This window comes from Dromiciops gliroides, chromosome 3 (genome assembly GCF_019393635.1).
Source record: "Dromiciops gliroides isolate mDroGli1 chromosome 3, mDroGli1.pri, whole genome shotgun sequence".
Lineage (NCBI taxonomy): Eukaryota > Metazoa > Chordata > Mammalia > Microbiotheria > Microbiotheriidae > Dromiciops > Dromiciops gliroides.
The window spans coordinates 667292905-667319264 of record NC_057863.1 but is presented as its reverse complement, the minus strand read 5'-3'; the positions used below and the strand labels follow the sequence as shown (position 1 = coordinate 667319264).

The 26360-nt window shown below is 52.3% G+C and overlaps 2 protein-coding genes across 3 annotated transcripts in view; one reads left to right on the top strand and one right to left on the bottom strand.

The window, feature by feature from the left end:
* LOC122749581 (zinc finger protein 420-like) overlaps positions 1 to 26360 on the bottom strand; it is a 410887-nt gene that overhangs the window by 351073 nt on the left and 33454 nt on the right. The gene's annotated exons all lie outside the window — the stretch shown is intronic.
* LOC122749584 (zinc finger protein 260-like) lies at positions 1923 to 19825 on the top strand. Of its 2 annotated transcripts, none has more exons than XM_043996017.1 (6): positions 1923 to 1997; positions 2312 to 2408; positions 5473 to 5567; positions 11233 to 11365; positions 13373 to 13468; positions 14775 to 19825. In XM_043996017.1, exons 2-6 carry the CDS (start codon positions 2390 to 2392, stop codon positions 16586 to 16588), a joined length of 2157 nt encoding a protein of 718 aa, XP_043851952.1. In that variant the 5' UTR covers positions 1923 to 1997; positions 2312 to 2389; the 3' UTR covers positions 16589 to 19825. The 2 variants fall into 2 exon arrangements, with proteins under 2 accessions (XP_043851952.1, XP_043851951.1); XM_043996016.1 differs by having other exon boundaries at positions 13370 to 13468.

Sequence of the window (26360 nt, the reverse complement as noted above, 5' to 3'; positions counted from 1 at the left end):
CAGTGCTCTCCTTTGAGGCAGTCACTTGGGACTGCCACAAACGTGCGTGTCCTGCCCTTGTACCTCTGTTTGCCTTCCCAGGCATCACACCCTCCAGAGCCACCTGGCGACAGCAGTCACAACTTTTGGGGAATCTCTCTTGCAGCATGGAAGAGACAAGGTCCTTGATCGTGGATCTCTTTTTTTTTTTTTTTGGTGAGGCAATTGGGGTTAAGTGACTTGCCCAGGGTCACACAGCTAGTAAGTGTCAAGTGTCTGAGGCCATATTTGAACTGAGGTCCTCCTGAATCCAGGGCAGGTGCTCTATCCACTGCGCCACCTAGCCACCCCTCACATAGAGCATTCTTGCCTGCTGAGACCTCCCCCTGGACTATTGGGTGATTTAGGGTTTCTTTATCCACCAGAGCCTTCCTGTCCGTCTCCCCAACAATCATGAGTCGTCTGGGGTTCTATGGGCCTATGGGTCTCTGAGATTCCCTCATCTGCAAAGCCCACCCCCCTTTTGTTTTACATCCCCTTATCATATGGTGCATCGAGCTTGGATCATCAGGCTGATTTATATTGTGCAAAAGGGAACTAAGATTCTGTGCAAAACCCGGAAGCAGAGTTAGTGAGACCAGAGCTGACTGACCCATCAATAAGGAGCCGCACCTTCGTTGTTCAAGTATTGCAACCCACCCCCAACAAATACTGGGGCTCAAAGGCTTTATTATCCTCATTCGCCAAACGGGCGTTCTTCCTTTTTGGGGAAAAGGTCTGCGTGCTTTTGCCAATCGCGCTAATAACTGTGTGCTTTGTCTGCTGTCACTGTCTCTTAAGAGGCCCTAGCCTTACTCTGGGATTTCGGGGACAAATAGTCCGTATTCCTTTCTCACCTCACAGCGTCCAGTGAATCTGACACTGCGCCCCCCCCCCCCCATCACCTCACACCTGGATCTTAGAAGTACGGGGGGGGGGGGAGGCCAAGGTCGGGCTGCCTCCAGTCTCTCCCCACTCCAAGAACGTCCCGTGGCTCCCTACATCCAAGATCAAACACAAGATGCTCCTCTGCCTCCGGAGCCCCCCCTCCTCCTCTCCCAGCCTTCCTACACCTCGCTCTTCCACCGATGCCCCCAGTGGCCGCTGTCCCACCAACCAGCCCCTCCATCCCTGTTCTCGGACTGCCCCCCACGCACGTTCTTCCTCCTCCACGCCTGCCTTTCAGTCCCCACGAGAACCCCACCTTCTCCAGGAATCCCCCCACCCACCCCTCCATGCAGGGGGGCTGACCCCTGTCGGTCCGGTCTCCAGCGGGTTTGTCCCTAATTGTTGGCCGGGCGCCCCTCCCCCATCAGATCGTGAGCTGCCCGAGGGCAGAGACTGGACGAGGCCCCTTTTGGTGGTCTCAGTGCCCAGCCCCGGGGGGCGCACACAGTAGGCGCTTATTGAGTGTTGACCTGGATCCCCGGGGAGCACACCTTCGCTTTGGGACTCCCCCCCGCCCAGGCTTAGAGGCGGCTCTTCGGTTGGGGGTCCCCAGCACAGTTCAGGCTCCCCGCCCCCTCGTTAAGTGGGTGCTTCTGTAATGTGGGAGATCCCACAAGCTCTGGCTCTGCCCGAACCTCCCCCCCCCCCCGCCCCCAAGGACGACCGGAGATAGCAGTGGGGGTGAAGTGACTTGCCCAGGGTCACACAGATACTAAGTGCCAAGTTTCCGAAGCGGATTTGAACTCGTGTCCTCCTGACTCCCAGGCCGGAGCTCCATCAGCTTCTCCATTTGTCTCGGCCTTCAAGGCCTCGCTGACAGTGGGAAAGCCCGGCCGCGCAGGCGCCCTGCGGACCCTGCTCGTGGACTCCATTTCCCAGAAGGCTCGCGGCCGAACCGCCTGCTGTGTCTCCGCCCGGCCAGGCCCCAGTGCCTCATGGGAATCGTAGTTCGGAACGGAAGCGCGGCGGCGCAGGCGCAGCCTCTCGTGCGGGCCCTCGGGCTTTTTCTTCTCCGAGTGCCGGAGGAGGCGGTGAGCGAGGGAGCGGGGAGGGCAGGGGAGGGGGGTCCTCGAGGAGGGGCGAGGTCCGGCGGGGTGGGGGGGAGCGAAGAGTGCGCGGGGTGCGCGGGGTCAGAGGGCGGCAGGGTCCGCGGAGGGAGCGGGGCTGGGGGGGGGGGGGCCGTGACCCTGGGGCTGACCCCGCGCCCTCCCCTCCCCCGGGACCCCCCCCAGCCGAACCCCAGAGACAAAGAAGGGGGGGGCCTTGGTGGGAGGCACGAGAGGGAGGGGGCGCCCGGGGAGGGAGACCCTGCTGCCCACCGGCGTCACGTGGCTTCTCCCCACAGACCCCTAGCCTCGGACCCTCGGGAGATGCCAGCCCCGGCCTGAGGCCAGAGCGCGCCCTTCAGCCCCTGGAGGTGACCATGGCGTGGAGAGGGCGAGGTGAGGGGGGCCCGCGGGGGGGGGGGGGCAGGGGGAGGGGCTCCGGGGGGGCAGGGGGCGGGGTCCAGGGAGGGGATGGGGGCAGGGGGAGGGGCTCCGGGGGGGCGGAGCCCAGGGAGGGCATCCTGGGGGGAGGGCAAGGGGAGGGATCCAGGGAGGGGATGGAGGGGCAGGGGGAGGGGCTCCTGGGGGGGAGGGCAGGGGGAGGGATCCAGGGAGGGGATGGAGGGGCAGGGGGAGGGGCTCCTGGGGGGCGGAGCCCAGGGAGGGCCTCCTGGGGGGCATGGGGGGGCAGAGGGAGGGGCTCCTGGGGGGCAGAGCCCAGGGAGGGCATGCTGGGGGGGGAGGGCAGGGGGAGGGGTCCAGGGAGGGGATGGGGGCGGGGGAGGGGGTGCAGGGGGGGCGGGCCCAGGGAAGGCATCCTGGGGGGGGGACAGGGGGGCGGGCCCAGGGAAGGCATGGGGGGGGGACAGGGGGGCGGGGTCCAGGGAGGGGATCCTGGGGGCTGCCTGGTTCCTTAGGCTTTTCTCCCCATCTCTGGGGGGCTCTTCTGCCCCCACCCCTTTCTGAACTCCCAAGCCCCGCCCTCGCACCCAGCTCTTTGGCCAGCCTCGGCCGACTCTGTGCCAGCCAGCCTGGGCACAGGGGCCCGCAGATGGCCTGGCTCCCATCCTGAGGGCTCCCCGGGCAAGCCCCTGGGCAGTGTGCGGCCCTGGTACAGGGGGAAGGTAGAAGGGGGCAGCCCCTGGAGCTGGAGGGGCCCCGGGGTGGTGAGGGTGGTGGCCCAGGAGAGGGGGCTGTGCCCTGGCAGGATCGGCAAGGACCCCTGGGGGGGGGAGGGACAGGGTAGCCAGGCCAGGGAAGGAAGACCCTGGGGGCCCAGATCTGGGGTGGTACCATCTTTGGGTGTGGCTGAGGAAGTGCCCAGATGGGTGTAGAAGCCAGGAGTTGGGCCCCGGGCTCTGGGATGGCAGGAGGGGGTGTCCTGGGGGTCTGGAGGGGACTAGTCTGACTTGGCTGGAGGGTGGAGCCTGAGTGGACAGCAGAGGAGGGGTGCCCCCCCATCAGCCAGCTGTGGAAGGGGTGGGGGCAGGCTGTGTCCTCAGGGGGCTCCCAGCCACCAGATGAGGGGCTTCAGGTGACCTGCTGGATGCAGATCCCAGAGCGCCGCCCCCCTCTGGGGCCCTGGGGCCAGGGCAGGAGCCGAATGGAAGGGGCTGCCAGTGGGATCCCCCTCCTGTCCTATCTGGTCCCTGCCAGGAGCGGCGCCCTCCCTCTTCCTCTGCAAACACAGATGTCTCTGCTCAGTTGGGGCGAGGTGCCCCCCCCCTCCCCCGCACCCCCCAGTTTGGGCGCTGGGTCACCTTGTCCCTCTCCCCTCTGGGGGTGCTCCCTGGATTTCCTTCTCTGCTGTGGCCCTGCAGCTCACTGCCCAGGGTTCTTAGAGCAGGCTTCCTTCCACACCATGGGCCATGCCCCTGGTGATGCCCATGCCCCTGGTGGTGCCCACCCTGCTGCGGGGCTTCCTGGGTCCAGGTGCCCCCGGCTCCCTCCTCGCCCACTCCCCGAGGTGGTGCCTGGGCGGGTGGCTCTATGGTGTTCGCCTTTGCCCTGTCTCTCCCCGCCCCCAGGAATACACTGACCCCCCAGCCCAGCCCACCCAACTTATGCCCCTTTCCTGTTCATGATGAGGCAGGCCTGGGCACTGCGCCCTGCACTCCTTGACCCTCAGGGACACCAGCCTGCCTTCTGGCAGCCTCTTCTCCAGAGGGCTTGGCCTGGCACTGGCCGGATTTCTTGTTGAGATGAGGTGGCAGCGGGGCGGCCTCCTGCCTTGGGCCGCGCAGGTCCTTAGCTCGGGCTCCGAGGCCTCGGCTTTGGTGACGCTTGCCAGGCGAGCCTCAGGTCTCTTATTCTGCTTTCCCATTTCCCTCGTCCCCCACTGTGGCCGCCTGTGGCCACCGGGGCCTCCTCCGCCTCATCAAAGGTGGCACCAGTGAGTGGAGGCCCTAGTCTCTCCCTCCCCCAGTCTGTCCCCCATCTCTGGCTGAGCCGACCCCATGAGCAGGGGAGAGGAGGGGGTGCCCTCCGTCCTTGGCGCTGTGTGCCCCATTCCTAATTTCCTCATTTAGAGGTTCGAGGATGGGAGGGAGCGTCCAGTCTTCCTCCCTCTCTGCCCAAACCCCACCCGGGGCTCCCTTCAGGCATGTTTGGTAGTAGGAAGTCGGGGCCCCCTGCCACCACCCAGCCCTGGGCTGGGGAGAGGAGGGGTTGTATCAAACAGGACAAGGAGGCACAAGGGAGACAGCCCTGCCCTCTGGGAGCTGACGATCTAATGGGAAGACAACCCCAAAAGGACCAGGATGGGGAGGGGTTGGGGGGTTAACCAGGTGCCCCCGTGCAGTGTTGGGAGGGGCTGGGGGAGGTACAAGGGCTGAGCCCGGCCTGGGAGAGGCAGCAGGTGCTCATCAGAGCCATCTCTTGGCTGTGCCCCCTGCCTGGGATGCTCCCCCTTCTCACCTCCACCACCCTCAGGTCCCTCATCTGCCAAATGAAAGTATTCAGCCCTGATGAGTAAGTGACGGGCAGGATTCGAATCCAGGGCTTTTGAATCCCAAGTCAATACTCTCTCCACTGTGTCACAGTCTTTATCTTCACCCACAGAGCAGGGGTCATTGCCCTCCATTTTACAGTTGTGGAAACTGAGGCTAGAGCGGCGGGCGTGAGTGCTTAGTCTCAGAGTCTATCGAGGCTGTGACTCATCCAGGGTCCCGTGGATCTGGGCTCCTGCACCCGAAAGCTTGGCCTTCCTCCCAGGCCAATCATCCATTAAGCGCCTCCTGTGTGCCGGGCCCTGCAGGTGCCCCTCTTTGTCCCACCTGCATCAGGGGCCGGGCTTGGAGTGATGTTGTCGCAGGTGCTTCCTGAGGGCTTGCTCGCTCAGCCCCCTTGGCCAGGCTGCAGGGCACCCTCGGGCCCAGCTGCGGGGAGCAGGGTAGAGGGCTGGTACCCTAAGGAGGGGCGGAAGCATCTTCCCTTCATCTTCCTTTTTCTCCCCTCTCAGCTCTATCTTGTGAAGACGCCCCCATCCGCTCGGAGAGGACCCTCTGTGAGGGAGAGGGAGCCATGGCACCCAGGGGCCTGGGAGCCACCCACCAGGTGAGCAGGGGCTTCATTCCCCTCCTGAAAGGGCGCCTTGTTCTCAGGGTGTGGGCACGTTCTCTGCCCTCGCTGCCCAGCCCAGGGAAGCCTGCTGGGTAGACTCAGACCAAGGACTCAGCCTCGGCCTGTAAGAGGGGCTGCCTCTAGGGGCAGAGGCAGGACTGGGTGGTCGTTGCCCCATATCTGAAGGGCTTCCCCGCGGTGGGGCTCAGCTTGGCCCGGCTGGGCCCTGGATGCCAGTCATGGATCCAGAGGTGGCGTGGGTAGGCAGCACAGCCAGACCCTCTGGGCAGGCCCAGACTCCTTCCTTTTATCCAACGTTGCCACCTGGTGGGCAGGGGACTTCCCCTTGTCCCCTTTGAGGGCCAGAGAGCAGTTCCTTAAACCAGCTGCTCACGGGCATGTTCCTTAGGTCACACGTGCATATCCCTATGCACACATGTGCACATGGATGTGCACACGCTCCTGGGGCTATCCCACGTTGTGAGATGCTAGTCCTTTCATTCCCACGGGTCATCATCTCCTGATAGAACCCAGTATTTGCCAACCTTGGTGATTAAGTTCATTGTGTTGTTTGTAAACTAGATTATAGAAATGCTTTATTTTTGCTAGACTTGAGAATATGTCAAACGAATGATCAAAAAGGCTGAAATAATATAAACATGTTGCTTCTTATTATTCAGAATTCCTCTTGGACAGTTTCATTACTCTTTTTTGGAACAAGAATTTCAAAAGTCACGGGGTGTGGCGGCCGCTGGGCATCCCGTGCTCAGCTCTTGCCTCTGGCACACGGGTGACCTGGGGAGACCACAGTGGTTCTGTTTTCTGGTCTTTGTTGCCGCCCTCTCTTCTTTTCACATCACAGTCGCGGGTCCTTGCTCATTCCCCTCTTGCAAACCTGCCCTGGACAGGCCTCCTGTCCCCCAGCCCCTGCTGAGAGCGGGGGTGTTTTCTCACCTCCTCCCTGGGGCCGGTGGGTGGGTACCCAGTTCAGTGCCCCTGCTGGTGCCTGAAATCGTCAGTGTGTCGTCTCCGACGTTTCCTCGGAGTGTGTAGGCCTGGCCCTGGCATCTCTGAGGCCAAGGTTCAGACACCCCTTGGGAAACTTGAGCCATTTCACACCAGTGCCAGCTGGGACTTCATCGGCATTTCTCTTGTAGGTCTAGAGCCAGTCCATATGGTCATGAAGAGACTGGATTCGTGGCCCTCCCCTGGCCTTGGGCCCAGGCCACCTCCCACAAACCTGTCAGGCCTCGAGCCTTCTGCCACTCGTCAGTGCCCGTCCCTGCCCTGCAGACGGTCCCACTTCTTCCCTGTCTCCAATGGGCTGCCTTAGAGGAGGAGCCCGTGAGGGAAGCATGTCTGCAAGCATCTGTTCAGGAGGACAGTGCGCCAGGCTCTGCCAGTCCAGAGACAAGACAGGCCTGGGGGCCGGGCCGGCCGAGAGGAGATGGGCCTGGCAGAGGGCAGGCTCTGTCGTTTCTGGTTTGTGGCTTTATTTTGATCAGCCTGGGTCTCCCCACTTTACGGAGGCTGTTCCAGCTGGTGCCTCGCCTCCCCTCCTGAGGGGGTGTGTAGACCTGCCCGCTGCCCTGCCATCCTGGCCAGTTCCTTTGGTGGAGCATGACTTGGTGCAAGTATATTAGGGAACCTTTTGTGCTGAAGGCCGCTTAGCTCCCAGCCCACTGACCTCCCCCCCAGACCTCACCTCAGAGGTGTGGGTGTGGGTCCTCTTGTTTTCCTCAGGGGATAGAGAATCCCCTCCCCTATCCAGAGGGCAGGGCAAGCCAGCAGCCAGGCGGGGTCCTAGTCTCCCCCCTGCTGGGAGCAGATTGGGGATGGGGGGGGGGGAGAGGAGGTTCTCCATCGGACTTGGGTCTGCTTGTGCTTTGTGTCTGTTGTGTAAGCCCTTAGTGCATGTGGGCCTGCGTGGCAGCCCCCGCCCTGGAGCTCCTGGAGGTGTCAGCAGCAGGTCAGTCAGGGGGGTCCATGGTCGTCCTCACCACCGATCACACTCGATGCATTTCAGCTCCGTCCAGGGCCGATGACCAGGGAGGCCCCGGGAGGCCCCTGCCCTTCCAAGGGCTCTTGGGCTCCAGGCTGGCGGCTGGCGAGATCTGCCTGGCCCGACCCTGCTCCTCCTCCAGGTGCAGCACTTGCTACCCCCGCCAGGCTGCCCTGGAGGGCTCCTCCCATGGCAGGGGGCATCTCTGGGACTCTGAGGTTCACCTCAGCTGACCCTGGTCTCACGGAGGGGCGGGTCCTCGTGCCAGGGTAGGTGAACGCCAGCTGTTTGAATTCTCCTGGAGAATGAACGGCCCCTCACTCACTTGTGTTAATGCCTTCTAGGTTTGGGCTGCCAGCTTCTTTCGGTTTGCCCATTAAAAATGGGTCCCCCTCCTGAGAGAGAGAGAGAGAACCTGGTGGGGTGTGAGCTTGAGGGCCCTGCCCATTGTTTGCTCTGCTCTGGTGCCAGGGAGCCGGGGCAGAGGAGAGCTGCATGGCCTTCCCCCTACCCCCACCATCGCAGCAGGGCAAGAGCTTTCGGGGAAGTGACTGGGATCAGGTTCTGGACTTCTACCTCCAGCTCTGACCGCAGTGCCACATTGCCTTCTTCTTTTTTTAGAATTTTATTTTCCAAATCCCACTTAAAAGAAAATTTTGACATCAATTAAAAACTGTGTTCCAACTTCTCTTCCTCCCTTCCCACCCCGCCAATTCAAACAATTCAATATAAGTTATACTTGAGTAGTCATGGGAAACATCTCCACATTAGCTAGGTTGTGAGAAAAAACAGATCAAAACAAGACTTCAGATTAAGGAATTGTCAAAGAATTAAAATGTGCTTCCATCTGCTTTCAGATACCATCAGTTCTTTCTCTGTAGATGGGTTGCAATTTTCCTAAGTCCTTCAGAGTTATCTTGGATCATTGCCTTGCTGAAAATACCCACGGGCTTCCCCAGATCGTCTTCCACTATTGCTGCTATTTTGTAGACAGCACATTTCTCTCTGCCTCAGTTCATGTGGGTCTTCCCAGGCTTTTCTGATAGCATCCTGTTCATCATAACTTTTATATAGTACCTTAAACCTGACAAAGAATTTTCTTCACAATAGCCCAGCTGAATAGGTACCTTCCGTTTTGCCATTGTAGTCCATCATAACTATTTCCCTCCCTCCTATTCCCTTCCCGTGATATTTACTCTATTTTCTATCTTCTTTTGCCCTATTCCTCCTTAATCTGCCCTCCCTTCTTTCACCCTTCCCTCCTTATCCTCTTCCCCTCCTACTTTCCTGTAGGGTTAAATAGATTACTCCCCCAATTGGGTGTGTGTGTTATTCCCACTCTGATGAGATTAAGGTCTTTCAGCTAATTCTGTTTTCTGAATTTTCCTTCCTCCCTCCCTCCTCAGCTCTCCCTATGAAATCAAGCAATTCAGTATATGTCCTCCATGTGCAGTTATGCAGAACATCTTCACCTTCCTTGAAAGGCCTTCTGGGGGCTGAGGAGCCGGAAGCACAACCTAGTACTGAAGTGGGGGCGGGGGTCACCTGGCGGTTCTGCTTGGGGTCACACTCACTTCTTGGTCCTTCAGGGACGAGGACAAACATTCATTCAGCACCTACAGTGTGTTAAGCACTTTACAGATAGCTTCTCCTTGGAGCCTCGCAACCACCCTGGGAGATAACTCATCATAATGTCGTGAGAGAGCCCAGAGAAATCTGCCCACCCCAGAAGTGAGAGAGGGAAAATACCCGGGAACCAAGAGGAGGATTCTTGCAGATGAAGGGTTTTTGTAGAGAAAATCACATCCCGCTCTTGCGTGTTGCAATCTCATGCACACTGAGCCTCCTGCCAGGCCCCAGGGAGAGGACTCCGGGCCAGTGCCTGTGTTGGAGGGCTTGGTGGCAGGGGGTCAGCCACGAGCCAGCTCTTTTCCAGCTTCGCCCTGTTCTCAGCAAAAGCAGCAGACTTTCCTTGATCACTGTTAGGGGATCAGCCTCAGGGGAGGTTGGAGCTTCCAGCTCCCCAAAAGTTATAAGAGCCCTGAACAATAATATGAGTTAATAGAAGTCTGAGGTTTCGCTCCGTGCGTGAGTCACCACTGGTCGTGTCCAGAGAGGGAGCCAGGGTCGGATCCTGCCCCTGCCCCCTGCCCCTCCCCGTCCTGCTCGGGGCTCCGAGTCTGGGATGGCTTCTCTGGGTATTCTGGCTCTCCTCTCCGTCCCTCGGGGTGTTCCTAGAGGTGGTTTGGCCTAGTGCAGGGTCTTCGGGCAGTCCAGCTGCTGCCCTGAACCTCAGTCACTTTGTTTTCTTTTCCGTAATGGGGCAAGTGGCGGTTCTCCCGGGGCTCTGACCCCTGGGCTTCTGTGAGATGTTTTCATGCTCTGCCAGGAGGACAGCCCGCTCGAACACCGCCGGGCATTAACGAGAAGGCAGCGGGACTGTGGGAAACGTGATCGGGCTTTGGCGACTGCTGTAAATCAAGCATGGCTGACACGAGCAGTTCTGTGTTCTGGTGGGGGAAGGAGCCGCTTTGGCCGGGCGCTGTGTGCCGGGCACTGTGCCAGGCGCTTGGTAATTCTCTCATTCCATCCTCACCATAGCCCTGGGAGGCAGCAGCTCTTATTAGCCCCTTTTACTGATGAGGAAACTGAAGCAGCTATGGTTAGGTGACTTGCCCAGGGTCACAAGGCTAGGAGGTGTCTGAGGCTGGATTTGAACTCAGGACTTTGGCTCCTGGCCTATTGCTCTGTGTAATGTGGCACCTCTTAGCCGTACCTGTATAACAGGGGGCCTGTTCAAGATCTCATGTAGTGAGGCAGCTAGGTGGCGCAGTGGATAGAGCACCAGCCCTGGATTCAGGAGGACCTGAGTTCAAATCTGGCCTTAGACCCTTGACACTTACTAGCTGTGTGACCTTGAGCAAGTCACTTAACCCTCATTGCCCAGCCCCTACCCCCCCAAAAAAAAACCTCAAGTAGTTTAGGGAAGGGACTGTCAATGACTTTCTTCATAAACTGGCAACTTACCCAGTTCAAGCCTGGGCAGGTCACTTCACCTTTGTCTGCCTCAGTTTCCTCCCTGGGGAAATGAGGATCATAATAGCCCCTCATTGCAGGGTTTTTGTGAGGCTCAGAGGAGATGATCATAGTAAAGCACTTGGCACAGTGCCCAGCCTGCATCCAGCAGGTGCCCCATAAATGCTTACTCCCTTTTCCCCCCACGTGTCCCCAGAGCCTTTGTATGACTGGTCTGTTGGAGCCACTGTCTTCTCTGGCTGTTTGAATTGGGCTGACCTTTTTGGGCGGGCCGGTCTGCCCCAGGAGCATAGAGCATCCATTCGTGATGGGGGTGAGTGTATTATTAGGAAGAGATTCCCGGCATCCCGGAGAACTAAGTCACCCCTCGGAGGGGGAGTCTTTTGTCGGCAGGCTGCGGCCCCTGTACAGTTGAGAGGGCCGACTCAACCTGGCTGGGTCCTGTCCGTCCCTGGCCACTGTGGAGCCCTCAGAGCTCGGGACTTCCTTCACAAGACCCATAGGCGGCCCATGGGGTCTCATTAGCAGATACTCGAGGCCTCCTGGGAGGGAGCCCGGGGTCCGCCTCAGACACTTGCTAGGCCGGCTGCCATGGTTAGGATTGTGTGCTTGACTCCGCAGGAGCCAGTGACCTTCCAGGACGTATCTGTGGACTTCACTCGGGAGGAGTGGATGCGGCTGGACCGTCCGCAGAGGGACCTGTACAGGGACGTCATGCTGGAGAACTACCACAACCTGGTCGTGGTCTCACTGGGTAAGATGCCCCAGGACGGCCCGCTTCTCGCTCTGCCTCAGCCCACCTTGCCTCCAAGGGTCACCATCACGGAGATCCGAATCCCATTCTGACCCACCCGGCCCTGCCCGGCTTGCCACGTCCCCCCAGGTTGGCCTTGTTGACTCCCCGGGACCAACACCTGCCTGAGCATTGGTGGTGAGAGCCTCGGGCAGCCTCCCTGCCCTTCCTCACCCTCTCATAGGCCGGACTGCCATGTGGGTCCCTGCTCTCCCCAGGCCTCCTGTGCGTCTGCTCTGGCCAGACTTGTGTGAGCACGCCTTCTTCTGGGGCTCCAAGCCCGGCCTCGTGATGCTGCTCCCTCCAGGCCGACAAAAGCCTGTACTCAGCCCCAGGCGCGTTCCGCTGAACTCCCCCCCTTCTCTGTGTCACCCTCCTGGCAGCCCCTGCCTCGGGCTCTGCTCAGGCTTCTGGCCTCACCCCGAGGCAGGGACTGCAGTCAGAATGGCAGGCATTCGGTCCAAGAACCGATTTCTCTCCAGTCCCGGCCTTCCGGCTGAGTCCTCCCCTGTCACCTCCGGCTGCCTCCAGCATCCCCTCTCTGATCCTTCGGGGCCAGGGAGATCACTGGCACCTGAGCAGTCTGCCTCTGCCCGGGGGTTCATGGGTTCCCTGCTCTCCCTCTCGCATTTAGAGTCCTTTACTGTCCAGGCTAGTTTCCCATTAGTCCACCTCACGTATTCTCTGTGCCGGCTCACTCAGTCCAGTGGATAGAAATCCAGGCCCGGAGTCAGCACGACCCGAGTTTGAGTGTGGCCTCAGACACTTCCTAGCTAAGAGACCCTGGACAAGTTACCTCCTCTCTCTTGGCCTCATTTTCCTCAGCTGTGAAATGGGCATTAGAATAGCTCCTCCTTCCCTGGGGTGCTTGGCACAGTGCCAGGCACATGGTTTGGTGCCGGGTAAAGGCCTAGGCCATTCCCGCTCTTCCTACGACCTTCCATGTCCCTCCTTCATAGCTTTGGAGAGACTGTTCTTTATACCAAGAATACACTCCTTTCTCTCTTCTACATAAGAGGCAGCTGGGGGGTTCAGTGGATGAAGTGTTAGACTTGGGGTCAGGGAGACCTGAGTTCCAATCCTGCCTCAAACACTTAGCTGGGTCATCCTGAGCAAGTCACTTAACCTCTCTTTCCTTGTTTGTAAAATGGGGGTGATGATAATCACTACTCCCAGGGTGTTGATGAGGATCCAATGGCATAAAATCCGTAAGTCTTCATGCCCACTCCCAGGAGTCCTTTTTCTTGGCTGTGTGGGAGCTCGTTGTAGCCCCCAGATATCCGTAGCACATGCTGGGCATTTACCAAGTGCTCACTGCATTCAGAAATCCCCTTTCTGAAGAGCTTCCTCAGGAGCTTCTCCCTCCCGCGACCTCGGAGGCTTTCTCCTCATTTCCCCCCTTGTTTCAGATCGGAGTGGGATCTTCTTCAGGTAGAGCCTTTGCAGTCTTTGAACTGATCTCGCTTGGTAAGCTCGGCGGGCTCCCCACTGCTATTGTTGTCATTTCCTGGATACGCTCAAGCTTGTGATAGAAGTTTCCATAAAGGGTCTATCCAGGACATGCTACAGTGCAGCCCTCCCCTAAAGCAGCCTAAATTCCCCCCACACTTATCGGTCCGCTAGGTGGTTCAGTGCATTGAGTGTGAGACCCAGAGTTAGGAAGACCCAGATTCAAGTCCTGCCTCAGATACTCTCTGGGTGCCCTTGGTCAAATCACTTAATCAGCCTCAGTTTATACATTTGTAAAACAAGGGTAGAAATAGCACCCGCCTCTCAGTATAGCTCTAAGGAAGTCCTAAAAGTGCTTTGCACTAGATGAATTGTGGTGTAGGATGCACTTGGAATGACTGCAGGCAGTCCTCAGGCTCTCTCCGAAAAGCCCCAAGGGCCAAGGCTAGAGCCTTAACACTAGCTGGCTCCCCCAAGGCCTTGCCTATTCCCTGCTTTTGCTTTTCCTCCCACAAGCAGGACATCCAATTTCCAAGCCAGATGTGATCTCCCGCTTGGAGCAAGGGCGAGTGCCTTGGGTGCTGAAGAGAGGAGCCTCTGCACGGGCCTCTTTGGGTAAGTGGCAGGGCACACGGGACACGTGGAAGCCTGAGGTTTCCTCTTCAGGCAGGAAGAAGAAGCACTTTCCCTGAGGCCACTTTGGGGAGGTTTTTAGTGGTCCTTATGCCTGTGAAGGAAGGCTGAGGCAAGCCTTTAGAAACTTCCTCAGTTTTGAGAAATGGCTACTTTTTTAAACTAAATTTTATTTTCTATTCCAAATTGTCCCCCTCCCACCTCCACTTTTATACGTCCCACTATTCTGCATCTCATCCACAAGGCTGTGGGGAGAGATTGTATCCGACGCCTTGCTGAGACCTAGATGGCTGTGCCCTCTGCTGATCTCCCAGGTTAAAACCCTGCCTGTGAGGGAAATGCCAGCAGTTTATCGTGGATTGGTTGGTTTGTAGAAAACCTGTGTTAGGTTCTTTTAAAAGGGCCCTTTTGGGGCAGCTAGGTGGCGCAGTGGCCCTGGATTCGGGAGGATCTGAGTTCAAATCCAGCCTCAGACATTTGACAGTTATTAGCTGTGTAACCCTGGGCAAGTCACTTAACCCTCATTGCCCCGCCAAAAAAAAAAAAATGAAAAGTGCCCTTTTGTTAATGTATTGGGTTTTTAAAAATCTTTTAGCAGTGGACTGAACTATTTGCAGTTTATTCAGCCTACCTTGTATTTCCAAAAGAAACTATGATATGTACTTATCACCATTATTCTGACATAGATCTGATTCTCCAGGATTTCTCAAGTGGCATCTTCATTCCTATTTGCAAGTTCTTTTAATGCATTTGGATGGAATTCCCTTGACTTGCCTTGGACTGAAGTTACTCAGTGGTGTGCTCTGGCAAGAGCTTAGGACTGGGCTTGAATGCGAGTCCTCTCCTCCTTGGTAGCGTGTTCTTGGGTTACGCATTCCGAGTCCATTCACTCTTCTGCAAAATATATTGTGTGTCGGGGCAGCTAGGTGGCCCAGTGGATAAAGCATCGGCCCTGAATTCAGAAGGGCCCGAGTTTAAATCTGGCCTCAGACATTTGATACTTACTAGCTGTGTGACCCTGGGAAAGTCACTTAACCCTTATTGCCCTGCAAAAAATATATACATACATACATATATATATATATATATATATATATATATATATATAGTGTGTGTGTGTGTGTGTCCCAAAGTTCAGTGTTTAAATGACAGAACACACAGGCAAGTCTTTGTAAACTTTAAAACAATATACAGATGTGAAGAGCTATTTTTATTTCGTCTGCTGCTTAATGTTTGAAGGTTCTTGATTGGAAAGAGGACTAAATGGGTCATCTTTTCCTTCTTTCAGATAGGGAGACTAAGCCTGAAGCCAAGGAGTTGGCTTCTAAGCTGTCCGTATCGATGGAGGAATCCCCTCCGGGGAGATCCATAAAGGAAGGTTCCCAAGGGTGCAAGCTGGAGCCAGCTGTTGAATATGGTGGCAGCTCAGAGCAGCAGGTGGGAGACGAGGAGGCTGAGTCTAGGCATGTCCAAGGGACCCCCAAGAGAACAGCCAGCAAAGGGAAGGGCCATGACTGCAAGAAGTTGGGGAGAAGCCTTGGCCTTGAGGCAAACCTTTTTCCTCCACAGAAGCTTCCCAGAGGGAAGTTGTTGCGTAAAAGTGACACTCGGGGAAAGAGCTTCAAACAGTATTCAGAGCTGGTGAAAGGCAGTAAGGTCTCCTCAGGGAAGAAATTTTCCAAGTACAATGAATGTAGTAAGTCCTATAGTCACAGTGTAGACCTCCTTCAATATGAAATTCATAATGGAGAGAAACCTTATGAGTGCCGTGAGTGTGGGAAAGCCTTCAGCCGAAGAACAAACCTTACTGTCCATCAGAGGATTCACACCGGAGAGAAACCCCACAAATGTAGTGAGTGTGGCAAGGCCTTCATCCAGAGCGCACAACTTACAGTCCATCAGAGGATTCATACGGGGGAAAAACCCCACAAATGTAGTGAGTGTGGCAAGGCCTTCATCCAGAGAGCCCAACTTGCTGTGCACCAGAGGATTCACACTGGGGAAAAACCTCATAAATGTAATGAGTGTGGAAAGGCCTTTATCTCCAGAACACACCTCACAGTCCATCAGAGGATTCACACTGGAGAGAGGCCTTACAAATGTACTGAATGTGGAAAAGCCTTTATCCAGAGGGCACAGCTTGCCATACATCAAGGAACTCATATTGGGGAGAATCCCCATATATGTAATGAATGTGGGAAAGCCTTTAACCACATAGCAGCCCTGAATTCCCATCAAAGGATTCATACAGGAGAGAAGCCTTATAAATGTACTGAATGTGATAAAGCTTTCAATCACTATTCTTCCCTTGCTCACCATCAAAAGATCCATATAAGAGGGAATCCTTATGAATGTAATGAATGTGGGAAAGCCTTCAACCGAAGATCATTTCTGACTTACCACCAGAGAATTCACACTGGAGAGAAGCCTCATAAATGTAATGAGTGTGGAAAAGCCTTCAGCTACAAGTCTTCCCTCACTCAACATCAGAAAATTCACACAGGAGGGAAACTCATATGTAATGAATGTGGGAAAGCCTTCAATGGCAAAGCACTCCTTATTTACCATCAGAGAATCCACACTGGAGAGAAGCCTTATAAATGTAATGAATGCGGTAAGGCATTCAATTGCAATTCTTCTCTTACTCACCATCAGAAAACACATACTGGGTGGAGACCTTATGAATGTAATGAATGTGGAAAAGCCTTCAGTAGGAGCACACACCTTACCGAACACCTGAGAATTCACACTGGAGAGAAACCCCATAAGTGTAATGACTGTGGGAAGGCCTTCATCCAGTTTACTCATCTCACTGTCCATCAGAGAATTCATACTGGAGAGAAACCTCATAAATGTAATGAATGTGGAAAGGCCTTCAAATATCGATCATCCTTTACTTCCCATAGAAGAATTCATACTGGAGAGAAACCTCATAAATGCAATGTGTGTGGGAAGGCCTTCACCCAGATCACCCATCTTACTGTACATCAGAGAACTCACACTGGGGAGAAACCTTATGAATGTAATGTATGTGGGAAAGCCTTCAAACACAGCTCATCCCTTACTTCCCATTACAGAACTCATGTTGATGAGAAGCGATAAATCTAGTGAATGTGTGGTTCTTTCACTTGGGAAAGACCTTCATTTGCATCAGAGAATATAGAAGGTATCAAAGTGAAAAGGTGGCTCATCCCTTACCATCAGAGAAGTCATATTGCAGAGAAGCCTTATAAAAACAGTCCTGTGAATGTAATGAGCATGGTAAGGTATACATGGAAGATAATTCATAAGAAATAAAAACCCTTCCATGTGTAGAAACTTTCTCAGTTCCCCATTGGCTGTCCCAAATCTTTTCCTCTTTCCTCAAGGCTTTTAACCCCCTCACTTCCCAGAGTTACAGCTGGCAACAGCTGCAGGTTTCCCCTGTACATATTGAGAAGATCCATTGTACAATCTCTCACTTCCCCCTGCATCCCCAGTGGCCTCACCCCATCTTCCTTCAGGTCCCAGGAGAAGCTTGTCCTTACTTTAATTAAGGATAAACCCTGTTCTTGTGCCCTTGACCTTATCCTTTCCTGCCTCTTGGGTATCTTCAATCTCCTTTCCACATAAGCCACTTTCTCTGCCTGCAAAAATCTGTGACTCCTCAGTGCTTTCAAACAAAATGCTCCCTTCTCTAAGGTCCCGTCCATTTTCTTTGGCTTCTGCACACTTGTTGTAGAATGTTCTCTGCACCACTTCCAAAAACATTCTTCTCTCTCTCCTCCATGCTTTTCCATTCCCACCATTCTGTTCAACCTAATGTCATCCAGGCCACCATTGACTCACTGTCCCCAAATCACTGTGTGTTCAGTCTCTCCCCCTCAGCTCTTGGAAGCTTTTGACACTGTGGACACTTCTCTCTACCCTGATTTTGTCACCTCTTTCTGCTCTGCTAGTTCATTCCCTTGCAGACCTGGTGAGGTAGGTGTGCCCCAAGACTCTGCTTTGGGCCCTCCTCAGAGTTCTTTGTGGTCAAGTCTTCTTTCCTGACTTGAACTTACAGATCTCCAGCTCATGTTCCACCTTGTATCAGAGGCAAGACTTCAGTTTGAATCCCAGCTCCAGTTTTACTGTGTGAGGCTGGCAAGCAAGTCTCTTCCCTTCACAGGGAGATGGGGGAGTTGGACTGCGTTGACCTCTGCAGTCTCTTTGAACTCCAGTCCGTTATCCTGTGAACCTAAGTCTCAGACTAGATTGGGCCCAATGTTCTGGCCCCAAGGTCTTTTTGAATTCTCCCTATAATCTGCTGTGTTGGTTATCATTCCCAATTTGATCTGCAGTGTGGATAAAGGGTATCATTCTCCGCCTTTATCTAAGTTATTGATAGTGTTCAACTGTACAGGGCCTTCCAAGCTGGCCTGGAATCACAAATGACTGTGCTTGGGTTCAGACAATCAGCCAGTTCTACCAAACAACTGTCATTTAGCTCTTACCCCTCCACCCTGGGTATTTGCTCAAATCTAGGTAAATGATAGTGATTGCATTTCTTTGTTCAACCACTTACATAACCATTGTTGATGGCCTATTGCTGAGCAAAGTCCCTTTCTAGCTGTTTCAGAAGCATCCCTTCAATTGCACAGTCTAGAAGTTTGTTGGGAATTGAGTCTAGCCCACTGATGTGTAGGCTGTTCTCCTTCCTCTCGTTTGCAGTGCCTCTTCTACCCCCCATGACCTTCAAAGATCATTGTCAATAGCTCATCAGTCACTTCTTGTTCAGTCCTTCCAGTTGTATCCAACTCTATGACACCATTTGGGGTTTGCTTGGCAAAGATAGGGGAGTTATTTCCTACTTCCTTTTCAAGCTCATTTTACAGATGAGGAAACTGAGACAAACAGGATGAAGTGATTTGCCCAGGGTCACATGGCCACTAAGTGTTTAAGCTCAGATTTGAACTCAGGAAGATGAGTCTGACTCCTGACTTCTGGTGCTCTATACACTGCAGCACCACCTAGTTGTCCAGTCACGGCAACTACATCTACCAGCTATTTCAGCACTAGTGAAGTGACTGGAGCCATTTGGGGTTTTTTCTATGGTCACTTGCCCCAGACAGTGGTCCTGCTCCTATGAGCCTCCTCTTTTACCCAGAGGCGTACAGACATTCCCCAAACTACCCCAAACTTTAACAGTCCTGACACTGTTGGACAATACCAGGTTACTTTTGTATTTACCCTCTGTTGTGCTTGCTTAACTTTTGCTCCATACTCTATGCTTGGAATTTACTCCTTTTACCCTGTGAATGTCCTTTAAAGCGCAGATCAAATATCTACCCCCACCCCGGTCCTGAATCCTTCCATTTGTTAAGGATCTTCCCCCAACCCCACTCCAAAAACCGGGAACCTCAAAATAGTTTGTGCCTTTCTAAGGCAAATGTCCTGTATTCAAAATTATTTTCCCTTCTAAAAAGGGAGCCACTTTGGCAAAGGACCACTTTTATAGACACAGTTGAGTAAAAAGTGCACAGAATACAACATGCATTTGTAAGTCCCAGTAGGATTCCCTAGAGAAGGTGAGTCAGGAGAGATGTTTGTGGTTGTTTGTGGATGCCACACTGATTAGATCTGCATTGCAGAGCCTCCTCTGTAATGAGATAGAGCCAGGTATTCACAAGGGCCCCACCTAAGAGGCCGCCAAGGAAGAAGTAAATGAATGGATGAGAGTATTTCTGTCCAGACTATGCCATACAGTTGGATGATCAGCCCCTGGAGTTGGTGTAGAAACCTCCTCCTTTGGGACAGGCCTTGCAAATGGATGCTGAGTGGAACCAAAATTGAATGGAAGGAAGAGAGCAGGGTCAGTTACATTTGGAAAATCGGCAGTGCTTTTAAAGATCCCAAGCTGTTAAAAACAAACAAACCCAAAACCCATCTTTTCAATTTAAATGATTCCCTGGTGATGCAGAAAATGATACGGGATGTGCTACAAGTCGGCTACAGCATGTTTCCTGGGAAGAAGGGGTGTGTCATGTGGCAGTAACGGGGTACCGTGGCTGCTTGAGTGCCCCACTGGTGTTTGAAATGTGCAAGACCAGGGAGGGAAGAGGGGAAGGGGTCTTTGGAACCGTGTAGCCCTACCTGAATCCCCCAGGATGAAAAACCAGAGGTGGGCTGTGATCTGCAGTTGGGTGAGGGAAGAGCCAGAAGAAATCACAAGTCCATTTTTTTGTAGATGTCATAACCTCTCGTTAGACTGTTAATTCCATGTGGGCAGGGACCAGGTTTTTATCTACGTTTTATATGTTTCCCTTGGATTTAGCACAGTTTGCCGTGCCTATAGGATACTTAATAAATTAAAGTCAATTTATGGTGTGAAAAGTTTCTTGTGGAGTATATACTTTACAGGGAATAGAAGTATAATAAAGGATAAATGGTTCTCTGGCATTGCTTAAAGCCCTCCATAAGTGGTACTTTTACAGAACCCTGAATTTGTGGAGATTGAAGCCTGGTGACCCAAAGTCCCCATTCCCAGGACCCTCGGCCTGGCAGTGGCATAGGACTGCCATTAAATGGTCAGCATGTAGCTAACATTGGCAGATAAAGCAATTCCATACTGTACACCTCTCCCCAGGTATTTTTGTGTTAGATATATCTTTAAGGGGCAGCTAAGTGGCACAGTGGATAAAGCACCAGCCTTGGATTCAGGAGCACTGAGTTCAAATCTGGCCTCAGACATTTGACACACTAGCTATGTGACCCTTGGCAAGTCACTTAACCCTCATTGCCCTGCAAAAAAAAAAGAAAAGAAAGAAAGATAGATCTTTAATATCACTTAGAATTGGGGATTCTGGTAAGGTTGAGCTGGAATTTTCTCCCTTTCCCCACTCAATCTAACATGGCCCTGTGGGCAGGGACAGCTGGGACCATGGATTCAGGAAAACACTGAGGTGGGGGGGGGACAGCCCAGGTGCAGAGATTTCTAGTCACCCAGGTAAGAGACAGGCAACAGATGATTCCTTTGCCAAGCCAGTGAAGGTGAGCTTCCCAACTATGGAGCTCATGGGCAACATGTGCTGTGTCCAATTGAATTTAATCCCATGAACATGTCTTCTGAGCTGTGCTGACATGTCTAGGCACTGTGCAAAGTGCTAGGATATTGAAGTCAGCCTTGAGGAAGAAACGAGTAAAAAAAAACGTAAAGTGATTGTCTTCAGGGAAACTGGGAAAGGTCAAGTGGAGGAGAGTTGGCAATGGAGGGCAGCTCAGGAGGCTGAGATGGAGGTGACCAGGGACAGAGTCCCAAGTATCCAGGACAGGTGCGTGGAGGGGCTGAGGCAGGGGATGCCATGTTGAGTCCTGAGAATGCTGTGGAGGAGAATCAAGGAAGATAAGCTTGGAAATGAGTCAGAGTCCAACTGGTGGCCCTGAAAGGTCAAGTCCAGGCGTTTGCCTTTTTCCCAGTGCTAATGAGGTGCCACCAAAAAATTTTTTAACTGGAGATGACATTGTCAGACCTGTGCTTTAAGGTAAATTAGGAAGCAGTTTAGGTGTCTTCAGTAGATAGAACACGGCCTAGAGTCAGGAGGATTTGAGTTCAAATCCAGCTTCATATTTAACAACTGTGTGACTCTGGGCAAGTTACTTAACTTCTGCCTCAGTTTCCTCATATATAAAATCAGAATAATAACAGCACCTAGTTCCAAAGGTTATTGTGAGGATAAAGTGAGATGAAGAAAAAGGAAACAGATGTGAAAGATGGTGAATCCTCTTCTTCAGAAGGGTGGTTATTTCTGACCAAGACAAGAAAGTATTTGCAAGAAATACTCCCTCTTCACCTATACACACACTGAAGGTGAATAGACCTGGCCTGGAATACAGTGAGGATACATCTGGTACCTCTCCCAAGGGAAAAAGCTAGAGAGAATGATCAATGAATGTCGGAACATGACCCCATTTCTTGGCAGAGATACTGGAGTGGTTTGCCATTTTTCTTCTCCAGCTCATTTTCTAGATGACGAACAGAAGCAAACAGGGTTAAGTGAATTGTCCAGGATGGTAATGCTAGTGTCTGAGGCCATATTTGAACTTGGGTCTTCCTGACTCCAGACCTGCTGCTCTAACCACTTTGCCACCTAGCTGCTCCAAGCAATCTTCCACATATCAAGTAGTGGCGATGGGGTATTAATGTCTCATCCATGAGGTACTTCAGTGTTTACAAAGCTCTCTTCCCATGTGATGGGGAAGGGGCACTTCTGGAAGTTTGTGTAATGAGGGACCCTGGCTCATCATGTATATGCTCCCAGGTTGTGCCCTCATTGGAAAGTCCCCCATTACATCCACAACAACCTTAGGCAGTCAACTGCAAATTTTATTAGCACCATTTTACAGATAGAGTATTTGAGCCTCCCCCAGAAAGAAGTTTCTTGCTATGGGGCACACAGCTAATAAATGCCCATACTAGGATCTGAATCTGGGTGTCTTGACTGCGTGCCCAGGGCTCTTTACACTCCAATGGGCTGTGGTCCAATGAAGGATGCTTTTAGAGGTGTCAACAAGGTCATGAGGCTTAACAATATTCTCCCTTACCTCCTGACACATTAACTGTCTAATGCCTAAAATTCTCTTTAAAAGAGTGGGAGGGGTCCCTACCAGGTAGAAACTCAGAGTCCAAAGTGGGAGTTGGAATGTAAAGAATGGGGTGAGTTTAGGATATATAAAGACAAGAGATTGGAGTCAGTGGAAATGATGAACTCATGAGGAAGAGGGATTTGTGGGCCATACAGTCATTGTCTATATTCAGTTAAGAGATAGATGGGGTAAGTCACAGAGTTTGAGCAAAACGCCATGGTGAAAAGCCATTAGGTGCTACAGCAGATGGGATTTTGATTCTGATTCAAGAAGCACAATAATAACATTCACTTTAGCAACTTAAGCTATATTTTATTACATAAAGTAAAAAGGAAAAAAGTGATTCTATTTAGAGCAGATAAACCATAGACAGCACTGACTAACAAACCAGCAACAATTAAAGAAACAAAAGAAAGCTGGCCTCACTGAACAGGGAAAGCAATGGCATTGGGATTTCTAACTGGGGAGTCAGGGTCCCTGTTTGGAAAGGGCCCAAGCACTACTAGTATCCTGTCCATGGATGAGATTCCAAAGATCTCCCTTCTCGAAGGGGAAGTCACAGGTCTCAGAACAAAGAAGGCGAGTCGCCAAGTCCTACACGGGCTCATCAGATGTGACAGGAACCAGAGGGCCTGATCAGGGCCTTAGTTCCTTGTCTGTATTTGGGTGTAACTTTCAGGAGCTCAGCTGGGAGGCCTGAGTTTCTAGACTCTTGTCAACATTTGATGAGACCCAGGTGTGGCCAGCACCTGTATCTCATTGAGGGTGACTTTCCTCTCCTTCACCTTTCAATTCTCATGCACTGAGTGAGCTTGTAGAGACTTAATATCCATGGGCCTTTGGGGAGATTTTAGGTGGAAATGATGGAAGAACCCTTCCCAACACCTTATTTATTCACTGAGCTGGGCTTAATACTCTGCATGGGATGACATTAATCTTGTGGAACCAGCTTTTAAAAGTCTTCACAATTCTCCATAACTGATACCTGTGTGGGGTGTATGGAATGCTAAGGGACGACTAGCACCTCTGGTGGGAGGCTGTGAGCCCTTTTCAGGGTTGCTCATCCACCTTTGGTGTCTATCTGCCCCTCAACTCTCACCTGTGGCTCCAAGAAGCTGTAATGTGTGCAGTGACCACACTTCATAAACTGTCTCAGCAGATGGACTAAATAAACTAGATTGAGGGTACCCAATGGGCTTCAAAGCCTTTGGGGTGTTAAAGGGGTAACCAATCATGAGAAGACTTCCCCCGGCAGAATGAGTGGATCAGAACAATTTGTTCTTTTTTTTATTATTATTATTTCTTTTTTTTTAATGGGACAATGGGGTTAAGTGACTTGCCCAGGGTCACACAGCTGGTAAGTGTCAAGTGTCTGAGGCCAGATTTGAATTCAGGTTCTTCTGAATCCAGGGCCAGTGCTCTATCTACTGCACCACCTAGCGGTCCCAAGAGCTGTCTTTTGCCTCTGTTTCTCCAGTGCTTAGCACATAGTAGTGCCTGGCACATAGTAGACATTTGATATTTATTGACTGACTGCCCTCTGGAAACTGGAAACTGAGGCCTTCCCATCCACCCTCCTCTCTGTCCACCCCCCCCTGCCCCCACCCCAATAGAATGCAGGCTCCTTAGCGGAGGACTCTCTTGTTCCTGTTCTCCCAGCCCCAGTGCATATTAGCTCAGCACTCGGTGCTTAATAAATGTTTTTTCAGTTGTTCACACAGAGGCAGTGATTTGGTAACCTAGTAACAACAGAGACAGCTCCAGAATCCTGGAGAAGTGTATCCAAGATATAACAGGTGTGGCAATATGCTCAAAGGTATAAAGATTTGAAGCCTGGAGACTTTTCCCCACTTCTCTTTTTTTTTTTTTAGTGAGGCAATTGGGGTTAAGTGACTTGCCCAGGGTCACACAGCTAGTAAGTGTTAAGTGTCTGAGGCTGGATTTGAACTCAGGTACTCCTGACTCCAGGGCCGGTGCTCTATCCACTGCACCATCTAGCTGCCCCTTTCCCCCACTTCTGATGACTCCTAGGGACACAAAGAATCTGCTAGAAAGTATCCAGACAGCAGAAGGAAGGATGATGAGGTCTTAGGCAAGAGACAGACAACTTTAGAGGCCCAGGTGGTGCTTTTCTCACTGCTATCCATCAAAGGCAAGTGATTGACAAGAGAGAGGCATTTCTGGAAAACGAGCAGCTGGTTAAAAGACAGTGTATGAGCATGGAATATCAATTTCTAGATGACAGCTTTAATCATAGGAATAATGAGCTTCTGCTCAGGGACAAACTACATCTAACAGTGGCTGGGAAGAATGCACTTGCTGGCCTGGACACTTGTAAATCTAATTTCAAAAGCTCTAAACTAAGAAAGGGGAGGGAGGAAAATGCTTTTGTCTATCCGCTAAGCCAGACACACAGAAAGAAGCTAACGTGTAGGAGTATTGGAAGCTGAGATACCCCAAAGTTCAGACAATTAGTCCAATTAGTCAATCTGCAAACATTTATTATGTATTTACTATGTGCCAGAAGACAGACAATCCCCGTGGTCAGGGAGTTTCATTCTAATGAAGGAAGACCAAAAAGCCAAGAGAAAGGGGAAGAAGGTGTCCACACAGGGGCATGTTGAAGAAATCCAGAGGAATTGGGCCATTAACAGATGACTGGCCTGGATGCCCTGCTTACATGGAAAGTCTAGGAAGAGCTAACCAGCCAGAGAGAAGGGCCCAAGGGCCAAATTCAGTGAACTAAAAACCCATGGCCTTAGCTAGCTACACACAAGTGCAGTAAGTATGGGTGATGGACAATATGAAGGAACCACCCTCATTCAGGGAAATACATTGACTTGTAAAGTGTAACAGACCTGGGGGTAGGAGCCCCCTGCAGCTCCAGAAAAGGAAACAGGGTAGGAAAGCCAAATGGAGGACTCGAATGGGGAGGCTCAGGAGCATTGGCTGTCAAGAATACTGGACAGATGGGAGCCCTGAGAGTGAGCAAATAGTGGCCTGTTGTTGGGAGTGTGTTCACCCTGTTACCCTGAAGAAGTATTAATGGCTGCATTAACCCTGCTCCAAGGAAAAGATCCAGGGAAGACTTTGAGCCTTTGGACAAGTATCTGCTGAAAACTGTCAGTTGTTCGGTCATTTTCAGTTGTGTCCAACTTGTGACTCCATTTGGGGTTTTCTTGGCAAAGGTCCTGGAGGGGGTTGCTGTTTCCTTCTCCAGTTCATTTTACAGATGAGGAACTCGGGCAGACAGGGTGAAGTGACTTGCCCAGGGTTACACTGCGAGAAAGTGTATGAAGCCGGGTTTGAACTCAGGAAGATGTTTTCTTGACTCCAGGGTCCAGGACTCTGTCTACTGCACCACCCAGCGGCCCCCAGAAATATCTGCTTCTGAGAACAGCCATTGAGGCGGGAGTCAGCACCATGGTGAGCTCCAAAGAAGTAAATCGATTGCAGACCTAGTGCAACCCGGCACTTCTCAAACTTTTTCCACTCGGGACCCCTTTTTACCCCAGAAACTTTTACGCGACGCCAGGTATACAGGTATGTAAAACAGGTACACATAACTTTTTCTGTTCCCAAATTTTTCACAACCCCCACATTCAGTTATGCGACCCCATACAGGGTCATGACCCACAGTTTAAGAAGGTAGGGTCGGGGCAGCTAGGTGGCGCAGTGGATAAAGTGCCGGCCCTGGGTTCAGGGGTCCCTGAGTTCAAATCTGGCCTCAGACACTTGACACTTGCTAGCTGTGTGACCCTGGGCAAGTCACTTGACCCTCATTGCCCCGCAAAAAAAAAAAAGAAAAAGAAAAAGAAAAGAAAAGAAGCTAGGGTCTGACTGAGAATGAAGATGGAAACTCTAAAGAAAACAGATAAAATAATGCAACACAGTGAAAGGGCACTTGGTCTCATCACCTAACAAGTCTTTCCTCCCCTCCTTTTTATACTATCAGAACTATAAAAGGAATGTGGCTGGGGGGCATTGGCTTTAATAGGAAAATGGGGAGTAGTATTTGAATACCTGTTTCAATTCATTGCAAATTTTAGGGTTCCAGGGGCAGCTGTGATCAAATGAGAAAGAAAACTGCTCAGATTACATATCTTTTTCATATATCTTTAGGCAGTTAGGTGGCACCATAGTGCATAAAGGGCCAAGCCTGGAGTCAGGAAGACTCATTTTCCTGAGTTCAAATCTGGTCTCAGACAATTCTAGCTATGTGACCCTGGACAAGTCATTTCACCCTATTTGCCTCAGTTTCCTCAGCTGT

What these genes read in the sequence shown, in the direction of transcription:
- LOC122749584 (XM_043996016.1), top strand. An exon ending in GCCTGGGAGCCACCCACCAG is followed by an intron (nt 5,568 to 11,232) that starts GTGAGCAGGGGC and finishes TTGACTCCGCAG; the next exon opens with GAGCCAGTGACCTTCCAGGA. An exon ending in CTCTGCACGGGCCTCTTTGG is followed by an intron (nt 13,469 to 14,774) that starts GTAAGTGGCAGG and finishes TCCTTCTTTCAG; the next exon opens with ATAGGGAGACTAAGCCTGAA.